The 14419-nt window shown below is 41.8% G+C and overlaps 1 protein-coding gene across 2 annotated transcripts in view; it reads right to left on the reverse strand.

Annotated features, from left to right (window-relative positions):
- Positions 1-1450: 1450 nt before the first annotated feature.
- SLC9A4 (solute carrier family 9 member A4) overlaps positions 1451-14419 on the reverse strand; it is a 64918-nt gene continuing 51949 nt past the window's right edge. For both annotated transcript variants that reach the window (XM_082357375.1, XM_082357374.1), the window contains exons 10-12: positions 13528-13659; positions 12684-12771; positions 1451-7107 (exon numbers count right to left, since the gene is read on the reverse strand). In XM_082357375.1, coding sequence (XP_082213501.1) covers positions 6752-7107; positions 12684-12771; positions 13528-13659 — 576 coding nt within the window. In that variant the 3' untranslated portion in view covers positions 1451-6751. The remainder of the gene's footprint in view (positions 7108-12683; positions 12772-13527; positions 13660-14419) is intronic.

Raw genomic sequence — 14419 nt, forward strand, 5'->3', positions numbered from 1 at the left:
AATTTATCAAATATAAAACTCTCTTTCTGGGTATGAAGTTTTCCTGAGTCTACCCTAAGCACTAGGAAGACTCTAATGAGATGTAATCCCAATTACACATTTTCTCCTTCAACAAATTCACCCTCCCTCCTCAAGTCATTATGAGATTCCTAACCCCCCTCTGTGAGGTCCTCTTCAAAGAGCTTATTTTCTTTCATTCTGCCTGGAAGAATTACCTTAATTCACCATAGATGTATTTTACCTTGCAAATATTCATTTTCATTCTTGTAATGAATGAGATGTAATGAATATTCTTTCTAGACTTTTTTTTCCCAGTGTTTTCAAGTTTGACATGTTGTTATTCACCAACCTAATCAGTCTTTTTTTTTTTCTTCTTCTTTTTCAAATTCTTTTCCCTTTAGGTTGTTACATAACATTGAGCAGAGTTTCCTGTGCTATATGGTAGGTCCTTGTTGGTTATCCATTTTAAATATAGCAGTGTGTACATGTCAATCCCAAACTCCCTAATCTTTCCAGATATTTTTAACAGAGAGCTGCCTGAAGCCCCGTGTGTGTGGTGCAGTGAAACTGCAGGAATTCCAGCGGTATTGTCTACATTCAGAACTTGAAATTCAGTTCCGGGGGTGTGGGTGGAGGACGGCAAGCATTGTTTGCTAAACCCCACGCTCTTAAGACTGCTGGCTTGTACTGCCCTGCTCTGTGTGACTTTCCCGTGGGTGGGTCCCTCGCTGAGGACCTGTCCTTTTGTCCTCTTGTTTTAAGAATATCCCCTTTTTGGAGGACAGAATTTTTCCCTCCTTTCCTCTTTCTGATTCGTTGTGGTTTTTTTTAACTTCTGCATTTATAACTCTGGGGACACCCCCCTCCCCATACACACAAGCCCTTTTGAAGATAGCATAGTCAGATAACAGGGCTGCTTCCTGAACCAGGTCCAGGACAAGCACAAACTCAGAACAAGGGCAGCCTTCACCCGTGAAACAGTACACCAGCGAAACCCAGAATCCGAGTTTCACTTGCTCTTAGTTACCCAGAAAAACTCCTGTGAGGAAACAAAATAAATGAAACCCTGTGAGGCCTTCCTTCCTTTTAAACTGGTCCAGGGCCATGGTGCTAGGTGACCCCTTATTTTTAAAGTTTCTAACTGGCTCTGCTTCTAGTGTTTCCATTAGTTCAAAGATAATATGCCAATAGGAATAAAAATATTGAAGTAAAAAATTGCTTAAAGGATAATTCACATTTCCACTTCACTGCCCTGAATCCAAGATGCAGACTCCCGAATCAATAATTTGGCTATAGCCACTGTCAGCTTCAGTTAGCACTTCAGCATTATGTAAGACAGAAAGGAACCTTGGGAAAGTGGCAGTAGCCCATAAACAAGACCAAAACTATTACTTGATTTCGTGAAGTGATCTTAAGAATTCATATGGTGGTGGCAGAAGGCATATTCATCTTTTCAGGTTACTCAATGTCTTCTTTGCAACAGCTAGGAGGCTGTTACTACAGCTTAGTGGATGGAGGGAGGGGCTCTGGGGTCAGACAGCTCTCAACGTAGATATACCGCCATTTGTGTGTCTTTGATGAAAACTTGGACCAGCGCTGTGTCTTGGTGAAAGCTATTCTGAGACTCAGTGTCTTCTCTGCAAAGTGGGGATAACAGTCATAATAACTACTTCTAAAGATTGTTTTAAGAATTAAATGTTTAAAAATGTGTATGTACTGTTCTTAGTGAAAATCAGGGCACAAAGTACGCTTTCAATAAATGGTACAGTTACCAAGAATATGTTCCTCTTTAAATATTATACAAAGTCATTCTCCCTGCCCTCTTCCATCCTTTCAGTGGGTTGTCGGAATATATTTCCATCATAAGTAAATAGCATAGTGCAGTGGTTCAGAGTCGCCCAGGGCTGTGGAGATTGTCTGGGTGGGGACCTCATTTGGGAACCAAGAACAAAGGTCTTTGGAAACAACATACAATTGATATTCAAAAGAGACTCAGTTTAAAATCACTCACAAAACATTTTATTTGTCTTCAGAAAATAATCTTAATGACACAAATGATCAATCTTGCTTGTCATCTGATTTTTAGATCATCTATTAAGTTTGTAAAAACAGATTTTCAAAATCACATCATCTTCCACTGTATTTATTTCCATTTTAAAGCAAAGTTCTTTTCTGGCAGGGTGAAGTTTCTGTTTCTTCCCATTGGATCCTTCCCAAGTGAGAAATATAACGATGTGCGGATTTGAGACACTTATCAATTCTTCTCAGGGAAAAAGTTTACGTCAATGACTATAAACCAGACAGACCTGGTTTCCAACGTCTTCCTTGGAAGCAGGGCAACCTTGGGCCAATTACTGCATCTCTCTAAACCTGTATCCTTTCATTTAAGATGGGCTGATGCTGGGAATTCCCTGGGGGTCCAGTGGTTAGGATTCCAAGCTTCCACTGCAGGGGGCACGGGTTCGATCCCTGGTCAGGGAACTAAGATCCCGCCAGCCGCGCGGTGCGCCCAAAAAACAAACAAACAACAACAACACAACAAAGACAGGTGATGCTGCATCTACGTATAAAAAGCATTTTGAATAGTGCCCGACATGTAGTAAGCGCTCTGTAAATGCTGCCTATTATGACTGTTCTAGTCAAGCCTGATTTCTTAGCACACGGAGTATGTACCTTGATTTTAGGACCACCCATTTTGATTCGCGATCTGTATTACTCTGCCTGGAAACAGAGTAGTGACCCTCTTGGTTCATTTTACAACATGGTTCCAGTTACCTTGTTGAGTAAGAAGCCTGGGGGGTGGAAATTGTGACTTCTCACCTGTCATACTTCTTGAGCATCCCTGGCTTGGAAGCTGGTTAGAGTCTCAGAAAGAAAAAGAATTTATTAAATCAAATACTGTGGCCAGATGAAACAACATATCCTTTGCTAATTAGAGGAATGGCTAGCACTGAGGCAGGCATCTCTTTTATTCCCCTTGGCTTATGGCCCAATTAACAATTAACAGCGACTGATGTTCTAACAGGGAGCTTTCTGTCTGCATGGCTGGGTTTTCTCAGGAGGAGTTAGAAATAAGATACTTGACAGAGTTTAGTCAGGAAAGAACAATTAAAAACTACAAGAAACCACCCGTATTATTCATGGATAAAATAGACTTGCAAAAACTTTAGACAACATCAATACGTTCGCTGATTTTATTTATTAAAAATTAACTTTTCCTAATTTTAGAAAGTTATGACTAGAAGCTATTTTTTTCCCGTGCTTAAAATTCTTAAACACCTATCTCTCTAGTTAATATTTATAAGTTAAGGGAATCACTTTTCTGGAGGATAGATCTTCGTATAGGAAAGATTCCAAGTTGAAGAATGAAAGCCCATTGATGTTTCCCCAAAAAAGAGGAGTTTTCCCTTTCTCACTGGGTGCCTATCGTAATATGCAGAGACAGGGCTTCTCAACTCACTGACTTCTGAGAATCAACGATGATTAGAATTGGACACAAGGGTAACTGTCTCCAAAGCAAGAAAATGCAGTAATTTTGAGGTAATGACACAAACATAAATGAGCTTTGCTTGAAAACCATGAATCCATATCCAGACCTTATTTCTGGTTTTGCTGTTGGTTGATGGATGGCTGGAGACTCGACCGGGTAGAGTTGTGATGATGGTTTTCAGTGCTCTCTAATTCTGTCACATCTTCTTCCCAGTGCCCCGAAGTATCCTTTGTTATGTCAATCAAACTGCCTCTCAGAAAGGTCTCAGATGTCTGTTATCACTCTTCATGTGATTAAACCAATGTATGTCCTCTTTCATGAACACATATATTTTAGCCTAAATAATTATAGCCGTTAATGATCAAGCACTAAGCTAAGCATTTTACATATATTATCTTATTTAATCCTCACGATCATTCTGGGAGGTAGATAAAATTATTACCTTATTTTATCAATTGGCAAATTTCAGCTTAGGGAAGATAATTAAGTTGCCCAGGGTCCCACAGCTAAAAGTGGTCTGACTTCAGAGTCTGAGCTCTGAACTAACTATGTTGATTTAAAAAGCCAAATCATTTGAGTGGCAGGCACCCGAGTAGGTGAAGAGTATTCTGCAAGCCTCCCTGCAGGCTGAAGACCTGAGCTTTGCCGCACACCTGGCACAGCACTCACCCCCTATGTAGGAGGGGTCATTCTAATCACTGAACTCAGGTGGTAATTACAGCTCTACCGCCTGTGACCCTGTAGCTTTTTCCAAGAAGAGAAGCACAGAACTACATGGCCGTTATGAGAGAGAGAAAAGCATGAAGGAAGAACAGTAAAGTATCCAGAATCTCATCTGCACTTTGTCATGGCGGACTCCCTTCTACAGCCTATGTTTCTCTTTTACCAGGTTGATTAAAGACAGAAGAGCTCCCGTGGCATCACATCAGGTTTGGGGAGGATAAATAAGGACATTTACCACATCCCAAACACCAGAAAACATGTGGAATCCCTTTTAAGGTGGAAAGCCTCTGCATAGGATGAATACAAGGAAATGCCCCTTTACCCAACTTCAGAATTCACTGAAATCCAAGACCATTCAATAGGAATAGGTTTGAGAAAGTAAAAAACCACACAAAAAACTTATGGAGAGAAGCAGGATCCTGTGGGTTGTGTGTCCGATTTTTTTTTTTTTTTTGAGCTGTAAGATTTTTTTTTAACGTTTTCCTTTTTTTTGAAATTTAATTGAATTTTACGTTAGAGTATATTTGATTTTCAATGTTGTGTTAGTTTCAGGTGTACAGCTAAGTGATTCAGTTATATATATACATGTATCTATTCTTTTTCAGATTCTTTTCCATATAGGTTACTACAGAGTACTGAGTAGAGTTCCCTGTGCTATACTGTAGGTCCTTGCTGGTTATCTATTTTATATATAGCTGTGTGTATATGTTAATCCCAAACTCCTAATTTATCCCTCCCCACACGTTCCCCTTTGGTAACCATCCGTTTGTTATGTGTGTCCGATTTTTTGAGGTTAAAGATAAAACAACAAATTCTGCCCTTGGTGGATGAGGTGTGCTGCTCAGCAAGCCAGTGGCCAGGCCCAGGAGACCCCCAGGGTTTCTTCCCCTTCCTGAGCTGAGTAGGGAGCAAGAACCAGAGCTTTCTCAACACTCAAGAGGAAATCTTCTCTGCTGCATTGCTTGGTGCCTGTTGGCAAAACTCATCATGCGAAACTGATACCCCAGAGCACTCCCGGGGTACCTACTACACCCTCTACCAATCCCCAGAGTGGGCTGGGGATCCTCTGTGTCCTTCAGGCCACGGTCGACCCACATGCACATGTATAAGTGTAATTCCCAGATAAATCCTGTGACCTATGCAAAATGGCGTGGGCTCTCCTAGGAGGAAGGGGATCACTTGATTGCTTCTGATTAAGGGGATAAAGTCAGGTCTGGGGACTCCTGGGATGCACTGGATGGTTGCCTTTAAATATGCATAAGATTAAATCAATTGGGGATGTTTATAGATATCAAACGTGGCAATGATAAATGATACTTTGGCTAACTGATTAGTGCAGATTAGTTAGTTGGCACAACCGATAGCTCTTGTAAACTCTTGTTAACCTATGGGTGGGTGGCCAGAAGAGAAGAGGAAGAGAGTGGAAGGAGGGTGGAAAGATAAAGTTAGGCAGCAAAGTTGGTGAGCTGGAGTGTGAAGTTCAAGTTCAAGGTCAAGTTTGGGGATGATGAGGATGGAAAATTAAATTGGAAATTAGCTGCAAACCCTAGGGGAAAATGTCACACCCTACAAACGCACATCTAATAAATACCCATTGTTTGTGTCATTGCTATTAAAGCGTGTTTATTGCCGTTTTGTTTCTAATATCCTTATTTTTCAAATAAGCATTCCAAGTACAAAAAAGACTACAAGCCCACAGGTGACAGATTAATTCTATATTCTGTAGCACATCTATTATTGCTACTGATTACATATAGCAATGGTATGACCAATTTTACCTCTCCCCAGACATATCACTTATTGCATAGTGCATATCAAAATCAAAATTGAATGCATTCCCTTGGGAGGGAGGACAATCAGCTTGTGAAGGCAACACCTCACCACGTGATCTGGGCAAGGTGTCCTTATTTGTAAACACAGGGGGCTGAGCCAGGCCGTTTCCAAAGCCCCTCCTGGTTCTGACCTGACTAGAAGTTGCCCATGCACAGAGTCAAGGGGAATTATTGACCAATCATGTTTGTATCTCAATAAATTACATGAATGACACATTTAGTGAATAGTTCCTGGGGTGACTGACGTCTGTCTCTCACAGGGAATTCATCTACAAAGCACACCTAAGCACAGCTAAGAACGTGGAGAAGCTTGCAAGTCTGCTCCCAGTCATCTGAAAAATCTCCTTGCCTCTTAGAGAGTCATAATAGCTTCCAAAAACCAGAAACAAACACAAAACTCAAGGGACTTCCCTGGCGGTCCAGTGGTTAAGACTTCGCCTTCCAATGCAGGGGGTGCAGGTTTGATCCCTGGTCGGGGAGCTAAGATCCCACGTGTGGCCAAAAAATCAAACTATAAAAAAAAAACAAAACAGAAGCAATATTGTAATGAATTCAATAAAGACTTTAAAAATGGTCCACATCAAAAAAATAAAAATAAACAAGAACAAAACTCAATTGCTCTCTTCAGAACTCTGAACATCCTTCTTTCGCGATAATCGGAACATGGACTCTGGAAAAACCCAACACAATCCTGTGGACCATGACATTACTTTCTTTGGAGCAAAGGCCTATGGGATCTGTGGAGGTCCCTGCTGGGTCTGTGCTCCGTTGACCATCGGGACCCAATGGCTGAGGCCTCTTCCTCACTCTCCTCCCCAGATTCGAACTCCTCATCTACTGCGTGAAAGAGCGGTTTGGGCCTCAAAACCGCCCTTCTGCCCCTGCCCAGTTGTTCTTCTTGGCTCCTATTTCTTTGATAACCCAAGTGGGGTGGCTTCCCTCCTCTGTGCAAGCTCTTCATCGGGATTATTTCTTGCGTCCGTCGTCCTTCCTGAAGTGACCCCATTGGAGAGTGTGTGTTGAACATGATGGAGGGGACTTCTGCGTCACTGCCGTCGTGATCTGGGAAAAGATGATCGAAGGAGGAAAGAAGAGGACTTAAGATCAGAGAGTGGAGACTTCACATCCAGGCGAGAGAACTCAGAGGGAAGCAGAGCCCTCCTGCTGTTCCAGCTCCTACACTCACCTTTCTCATCAGCTTGGTTTTCCCTTTCCGAGGTTGCTACCCCAAGGTGGGGTGTAGTAGAAGCTATAGATGCAGTGTGAGAAATAAACAGAAATGCACGGAAACCCGCGAGTCCAGCTAGGCTTTCCCAGGGAAGTGAGGGAGTGTTTCTCACAAAATCAGATCCATTAGCCATAAAGCACAAAAAGATGCTTTGTGTTGTCAAAGACCAACGCTAAACTGAAGGTTACAAGGTACTATGATATGAAAAGGGTGGATTTTATCTAGGTTTGTTTGTGGTTTTTTGGTTTGTTTTGGTTTTTGTTTTTTCATTCTTTAACTCTAGGTTTGTTTTTTAATCAGTGGCTACCAGAAATCATTAAATCTGAGTTTCATCCTTTTGACCTTGAAATAGCTAATCTTAGAGAAACAGGGATGGGAGAGTCACGAGTAGCAAAATAGCCGTGATGCCTTCCTTTCAGAGGAGGTGAGGAGTGAACAGGGTGCGTCTGGCCCACGACGGCAATGAGAAGGATGGGAACGTCCACTTACTGAGACCTTACTCTGTGCTGATCTCTTTACATGTTATGCCATTTAATCCTCACAACAGTGCTTTGAGAGGAGGAAACGTGTGAGCCTCATTTCACAGGTGAGGAGGCTGAGGTCTCTAAGAGGTTAAGTGACTGTCAGTGTCCCACAGGGAGGGTGGGGCTGCAGTTGTCTGAGCAGCTGGCATCTGCTTCTCTCCAGGCTGTCCCTGTCTCCTTTACAAAAGCTGTGTGGGGGTCAGGACAGCTCCGTCAGGAATGCAGGGCAGCCTTTGGGTACCTGTGTAATGTCCCCCCCAAATACCTAGACCATGTCGGGGACATTGTCTTTCCCTCCTTCACTGTGCGCATGCCTTCAAGGGACTATTTTTCAGAAATCTCATTTCTTCTCATTTCTTCAAGTTCTAACCTTAGACATTTATTTTCCCTTTAAATATTCTCCTGAAAACGTAGGTATTTTAAGACATCTATATTTAAATCTGAAATAGGGTTCTTTCTCCCACTCTCTACTTCCTTCTAAAAAACAAAACAAAAAAACAAAACATAAACTTCACAGCTAGAACTAATATGTACACAGGTTTATACTTGACCAAATGTGTTTGGAATGTGGGACATCAGAAAAACTTAAAATATCCGGTTCAATACTATTTTTCCAAAATGTGACCAAATTATCCTGAGAAGGTTGTCTGGAAGTTGAGGAGGGAGTGGGAGGTGGGAGGAGGGGAGTCAGCTGCTTTGAATAAAAAAAAAAATTAGTTAAAATATCTGTCCATTTTTTCAGGACGTCCCTTTAATTTGTGCTTTACGATCTGGTCTGGAACCAGAGTTCCTCTTGATCCTTTGGCGTTTGGAACACTAACTAAGAAAACAACGGCTGGCCCTTCTGCCCCCAAGAGCCGTTCCTTCCTCTCTCTCCCCTCAGCCCCCCTCCTGGTTTCCAACCATCCTTCTGAGCTATGGCCCCCCTCAGAGGACAGATTCTAGCTGCGTCTCCTGACCACCTTCTGGTTACTGAAAAGTGGGGTCCTAGAACGAGGGAGAGGCTTGGGCAGGTGACTTGCAAGCTTCCACTCAACTCAAGTCACTAGATCCGTCCAAAATGGGAGGAAGGAGTTGCTTGGAAAGTGGAAGGCGGAAGGAGGGAGGGTGGGGACTCTCCTATTCGCACGATCCTCCTCCAGGTTGGCGCCAGGCAGCGCAGTTCCAGGGAGAGGTCAATGGAAACCTTTGCAGCAAAATCTGAGTGTCCGTTCCTCTACCTTCCACCTGGCTGAGAGCTTTAACTTCTGGACACTGGCATTGGGGGATGGGTGAAGGAGAAACAGGGAAAGGGCTTAGGCAGGGCTGAGCCCAACCCACACCTGATACAACAAAGGCTGTTTAGAGACCCAGACCTTGCCCTCCCCATGGTCTTGTTTTGTTTCGTTTTAATTGTGGTAAAATACACAAAACATAACACTTACCATTTAACGATTTTGAAGTGTACAGTTCTGTGGCATTAGATACACTCGCATAGTAGGGCACCCATCACCACACTCCACCCGCAGAAGTTGCTCATCTTCCCCACTGCTCCTGGGTTCTAGGAGGGTTGTCCAGGCAGGACCTCTCTACTTACAACACCAAGGGAGCCCCAAAGGCAAAGGAGCTTGGAAGAGTGTGTGGAGCCTGCAATCCAGCAGGGAGCACCCAAACATCTAGAGAAGGGGTGTCCTGACAAGGGAGGACAAGGGGGGAGCGAGGAGGGACAGTGCTCTGCGTGTCACAGCCCGGTTAGCTGCGGGGAACATCAGGGGACTGCCTGATGGACGCTACAGCTCCCTCTACGTCCTCCCCAAGAGCCCCTCCAGCCATTCCCTGACCTCGTCCTGGGGCGTAAAGGCTTCAGATTTGGAGAGAAGGTGGATGCAAATAATTGTGCCCAGATACCCATGGAGGACTATCTCAGTCTAATCCTGATTATTATTATAATTCTTTAAAACTTAAGAATAACTGATAAAATAAGTCCCACTTCATTACTTTTCCTTCACAGATTTCTAGCTTACCCACTCTTTTTGCTCACCTAATGAAATTTAGAACGAGTTGAGCACATTTGAAAGAAAAAAAAATTCATTGGGACTAAGATTTCATTCCACGTCTCTATTAATTCATGTAGAACTGACATTTCTAAAGTACCGTCTTCTTTTCAAGAACCCCCCTATCTACCCAAGTCAAGTCTTCTTCGATACCCCTCACTAGTAATAAAATTAATAATGGCTAATATTTCTTGCCCACTTACTTGGTTGCTGGCACTGTTCTAAGGGTCCTATCTGCACCAAATGGCTTCACTCAGGGCAACACTTTTGTATGTGGGAGGTACCAACATTCTCCCCTTTACAGAGAGGAAATGAAGCGTGGAAAAGGAGAGTTTTATGTTGTCTTCATATAAGTCCTATATATGTTTTCCTAGGATTTTATGATTTTTATTGAAAGCGTGAGTGAGATGTGTTTTAGGGCATCTATTAAAAGGACGCTTTGACCTATTAATCTGGTGAATAATGTAAATGCATTTCCAAATGTTAAACAACCCCACCTCTGGGATAAGTCCTACTTTGTAAGGTGTAGTATTCTTTTACTATCCTGCTGTGTTCTATTTATAACGTGTTTGTACATTAGTGCTCAGCTGAGGCTGCTGTGTGGTTATTTTTTGCTACCGTAGCTTGTGATATTGACGTTCATCTCAAGAAATGACTGTGAGGCTTTCGTGTTTTCTGTTACTCAAGCAACATAAATAGCTCCAGCTGCTTGTACCAGGAAGAGTTTTAAAAATTAATCTATTATACACCCTATACCTGGTGTTCTTTTGTATTGTTTGTTTGCTTTTGTTTGTGTTATAGCTCTTTTTAACATAAAATAATACTACTTAGAAGAGTGTGACCTGGGAATAGATGACTAGATCGGTGAAACAGAATTAAGTGTCTAAAACTTTCTAGTTTAGGAGTAAATGACTAGTACAACAAAAGTGGAAAAGAAGGTGCTGGGGCAGGAGCATGGCCATTTGAAAACAATTTGAAATGTGTCTCTGTCTAAACCTACACAAAGATAAATATCTTTATATTTATTATCAAAATAACTATTAGCCATTTGGCTTGAAATTGAAAAAATTAAACCATGAAAGTTCTAGATTTTAAATTACTAGGTGAATCATTTTTCTAATTTTTCTGTGGAAGATTGAGCAGATTTGATGAATCAGAATACAAAAATTTGAAGACAAGTATATCTAAAAACGAAATGATAAATGCGAAACTTTAGGAAAAATTATTGGCAGCAAATATGAAACAATGGGTGATATTCGTATTGTACGGTGTTCTTCAAATTCGTTTTAAGAAAAAAAAAGCAGAAAACATGGGCAACGGCAGAAACAAAAACTTCCTCAAAAGAAATATGGTTGCCTCTAAAAATGTGAAAAGATGTTCAACCTCACTGAAGATCAAAAAGACTCAGATGAAAATTAACTGTGGTATATAGATTTTATCCTATCATATAGTAGACTACTCAAACGTTCACTCAAAATAGCCCAGTAATGCTGATAACGTTCAGAAATTACCTTTCTCACAATTGTTGATCTGAAGGTAAATTTAAATATACGTAATTTTTGATCTAAAAATTTTGCTTCCAGGAAAATATACTAAGGGAGTAATTGGTTATTTGAGCAAAAATCAATCACAAGTAATCCAAAGAAATTATTAGATATCATTGCTTATATTCATTAAATATTGGAAGCATCTTAAATATTTGTTAATAAGGATTTTGCTAAATAAGCTATGGGGCTTTCATATAATTGACTATTATTAAGTCATGAAATGATTACTAGGTTCATATCTATTGATACTAAAATATGTCTACAACATATGGTTGAGTGAACTAGACAATTTATAAATATTGAAAAACAATGACTGTATTATGAGTTTATGTATAATACCTTGCTGTGTGTTTGTGATTTTTTGTTTGTTTGTTTGTATCAGGTCCAGGTAGGGTAGAGATCAGGATGATATAGATAGAATTATAGAAGGATGTTTACCAAAATGTTCTATAGTGATTATCTTGGGTGTTGGAGTTTCGAGTGCTTTTAAATTTTTTTTTATGCTTTTCTCCACTGGCTGACTTTGATTTTATATCAAGTATGTTTTTACATCAGAAAAAAATAAAGTTTCATTGTAAGGAATAATTATATTCCCTCTTGAAAGATTTAATTTTCAAATCCTATGTGTTTAGTTTATTCAAATTTCCAATGTGATTCCAAGTCTTAAAAATTTAGGAATAGTAAACTAGAGAACATGGCATATCATATATATTATATGCCACTTTATGCTAGTAGAAAATCATTTTATATACATGTTTAAAAAATAATAACTTAGCTTTTATGAGCACAATAGCCAGTTTCAATAACTTTAAGAATTCTATTTAAGTAATAGGTATTAAATGGGAAACATCCAATCAGTAAATTTGGTGAAGTTATTTTAGTAAAATTTAGCCAACTTTGGAGAATTCTGCTAATTTATAAACCACAGGAGAATCTCACCACTTTAAAGAAGTGCCCATTTTATGTTTCCCTAAGACAGGGGTCAGCAATTGATGACTCCCAGGTGTATCTCTCTGATGCATCTTTTGGTATGGCCCCTGAGCTAAGAATGGTTGTTACACTTTTAAATGGCTGAAAAAAAATTTTTTAAAGAATATTTCCTGTTAAGTAAAAATTATATGAATTTCAAATTTCAGTGTTCATCACTATAGTTCTGAATTCAACTAATAAAATACTTGTGTTCTCTTTTTCTTGTCATATATGTACTTACATGATATTCTTGATTTTGCCTTTTGGCCCACAAGCCTGAAACTATTTACCATCTGAACCTTTCCAGAAAAGAGAAGCAGCCAGGGATGCAGGTTACCTGTGAATTCAGCCGCCCTCACATCTCCGCCTGCTGGCTGAGGATGGCTGTAAGGAAAGGAGAGGTAGCGGATGTTTTTGGTACCAGCCTGTGGGTAACAAGGAGAAATAAAAAGCAGAGTTAGGCACGCAACTGACAGCTTCACAAGACAAACAAAGTGAGAGATACAGACCCACTCTGGAGCATCGTTTCTGGATCACTGCCTTTCAGTTACTTCAGCTTAAGGAAAACAAAATGTCTCCACCTTCAACATATGTCCTTTCCCTCTCATGATAAAATAGACCATGATAAACCTCTCAAAGTTTCTCCTGCAGCCCCCCTGACATTAGGGTAGAGATTAGGGGCTACTCCAGACCCAACCTCCATTCAGAGTCCCAGTAAGATTGCTTGGATATGGCCTCAGATGGAGTAGTTCAGATGCACAGTGGGTACCATGAAGATAGGGTCCAAGAGACGTGGGGAGAACAAATTCCTCCCTGTATCTCCCTGGGGGAGAAGTAAGCTTCCTAGAGCCAGGGTCCCCGTCCACGGAGGGTCGCCTGGAATGTCCAGCCGTGGCCGCCGTGGGAGCTAGTCTAGCCTCGCAGCCCAGGGAGTATGGTCCAGTCACTGAACCATCCTGGGGGGCAGCTTGCTGCCACATACCCCGGGGACCGATGCCTTGGGCTCCAAAGGGCCCAGGCCCAGAGAAGGGGGTGTCTGGTGTCCTGTACCCCCTTAGTTTTGTCTTTTTCTGGCAACGAGGTAGTGGTTTTGTTTGTTTGTTTAAACACTGAGGTAGTCACCTGACTAAGCCCTGCTCGGGGACCAGCCCAGCTCAGGTGAGTCAAGGTCCCCGCCTTACCGTCCTTCCCCAGGGCAGGCTGTGACCTTTCCTCGTGCTCTCCCTGAAGGTGTTCTGGCGGCGGATCAGAATTTCTTTCGCCTGCTTCTCACTCGTTTGGGGTTTGAGGTTGTATTTGTTGTAGGACAGGGTCTGTAGAAAGAAGGGGATGTCAAACATGTACAGACATCTCAGTACAACTTCCAGCCTCAGGAGACCATGGAAAAACCAAGAACAAAGACTAGTAGAGCGAGAAAGTGATGCCCAGGTCCTCTGAGCTTTTGCCTCAGTTACACAGGCACAAGCTGTGGCCCCGGAGGAAAGGTCTGTGCTCGGGGCTAGCCCATCAGGACCAAGCTGCGGTGGGAGCCTTGCCTCTGGCTCACAGGGTGGTGCCCCCCATCTGTGCTGTCCCCCTGTGACCCTCCCACAGTGATCACCCCCGAGGTACCCACAGACGTCGGTGCCCCCCCAGCCAACACACACTCTCTTTCCCAGGTCATATCTGCTATGCTAGGCCAGCGGTTACTGAGTGTTTAGGGATCAGGGGAATTTAAAAACGACTTTGGCAATTTCTAGAAGGTTGCTATTTTAAAATGTTGCCAATCAAAGATACGTGCAAAAAATCAGCCCATTAGTATCACCACCATCGGTTCAAAAAGGAAAAAGTCTTTTAACCAAAGTAGTAGGACGGGCATAATCTTAGATACAGAACAGTTTTTCAGATTGAATCAGTTTAGTTTTATGAAAAATGTCTTCCTTATCCTCACCGAGGCCAGTGAAAATGTGTCTTGAACCACAGACCAGCATGGTCCTCAGATGTTTATAAAGTGCTTAACGGGAATCTCTTTCACCCAAGCTAGAGGACTACAGATGTCACCTTTTGTGACAAGCCTCAAAACTGTAGACTTCC

Source organism: Balaenoptera borealis, assembly GCF_965194805.1.
Source record: "Balaenoptera borealis genome assembly, chromosome: 15".
In the NCBI taxonomy this organism is placed as follows: domain Eukaryota; kingdom Metazoa; phylum Chordata; class Mammalia; order Artiodactyla; family Balaenopteridae; genus Balaenoptera; species Balaenoptera borealis.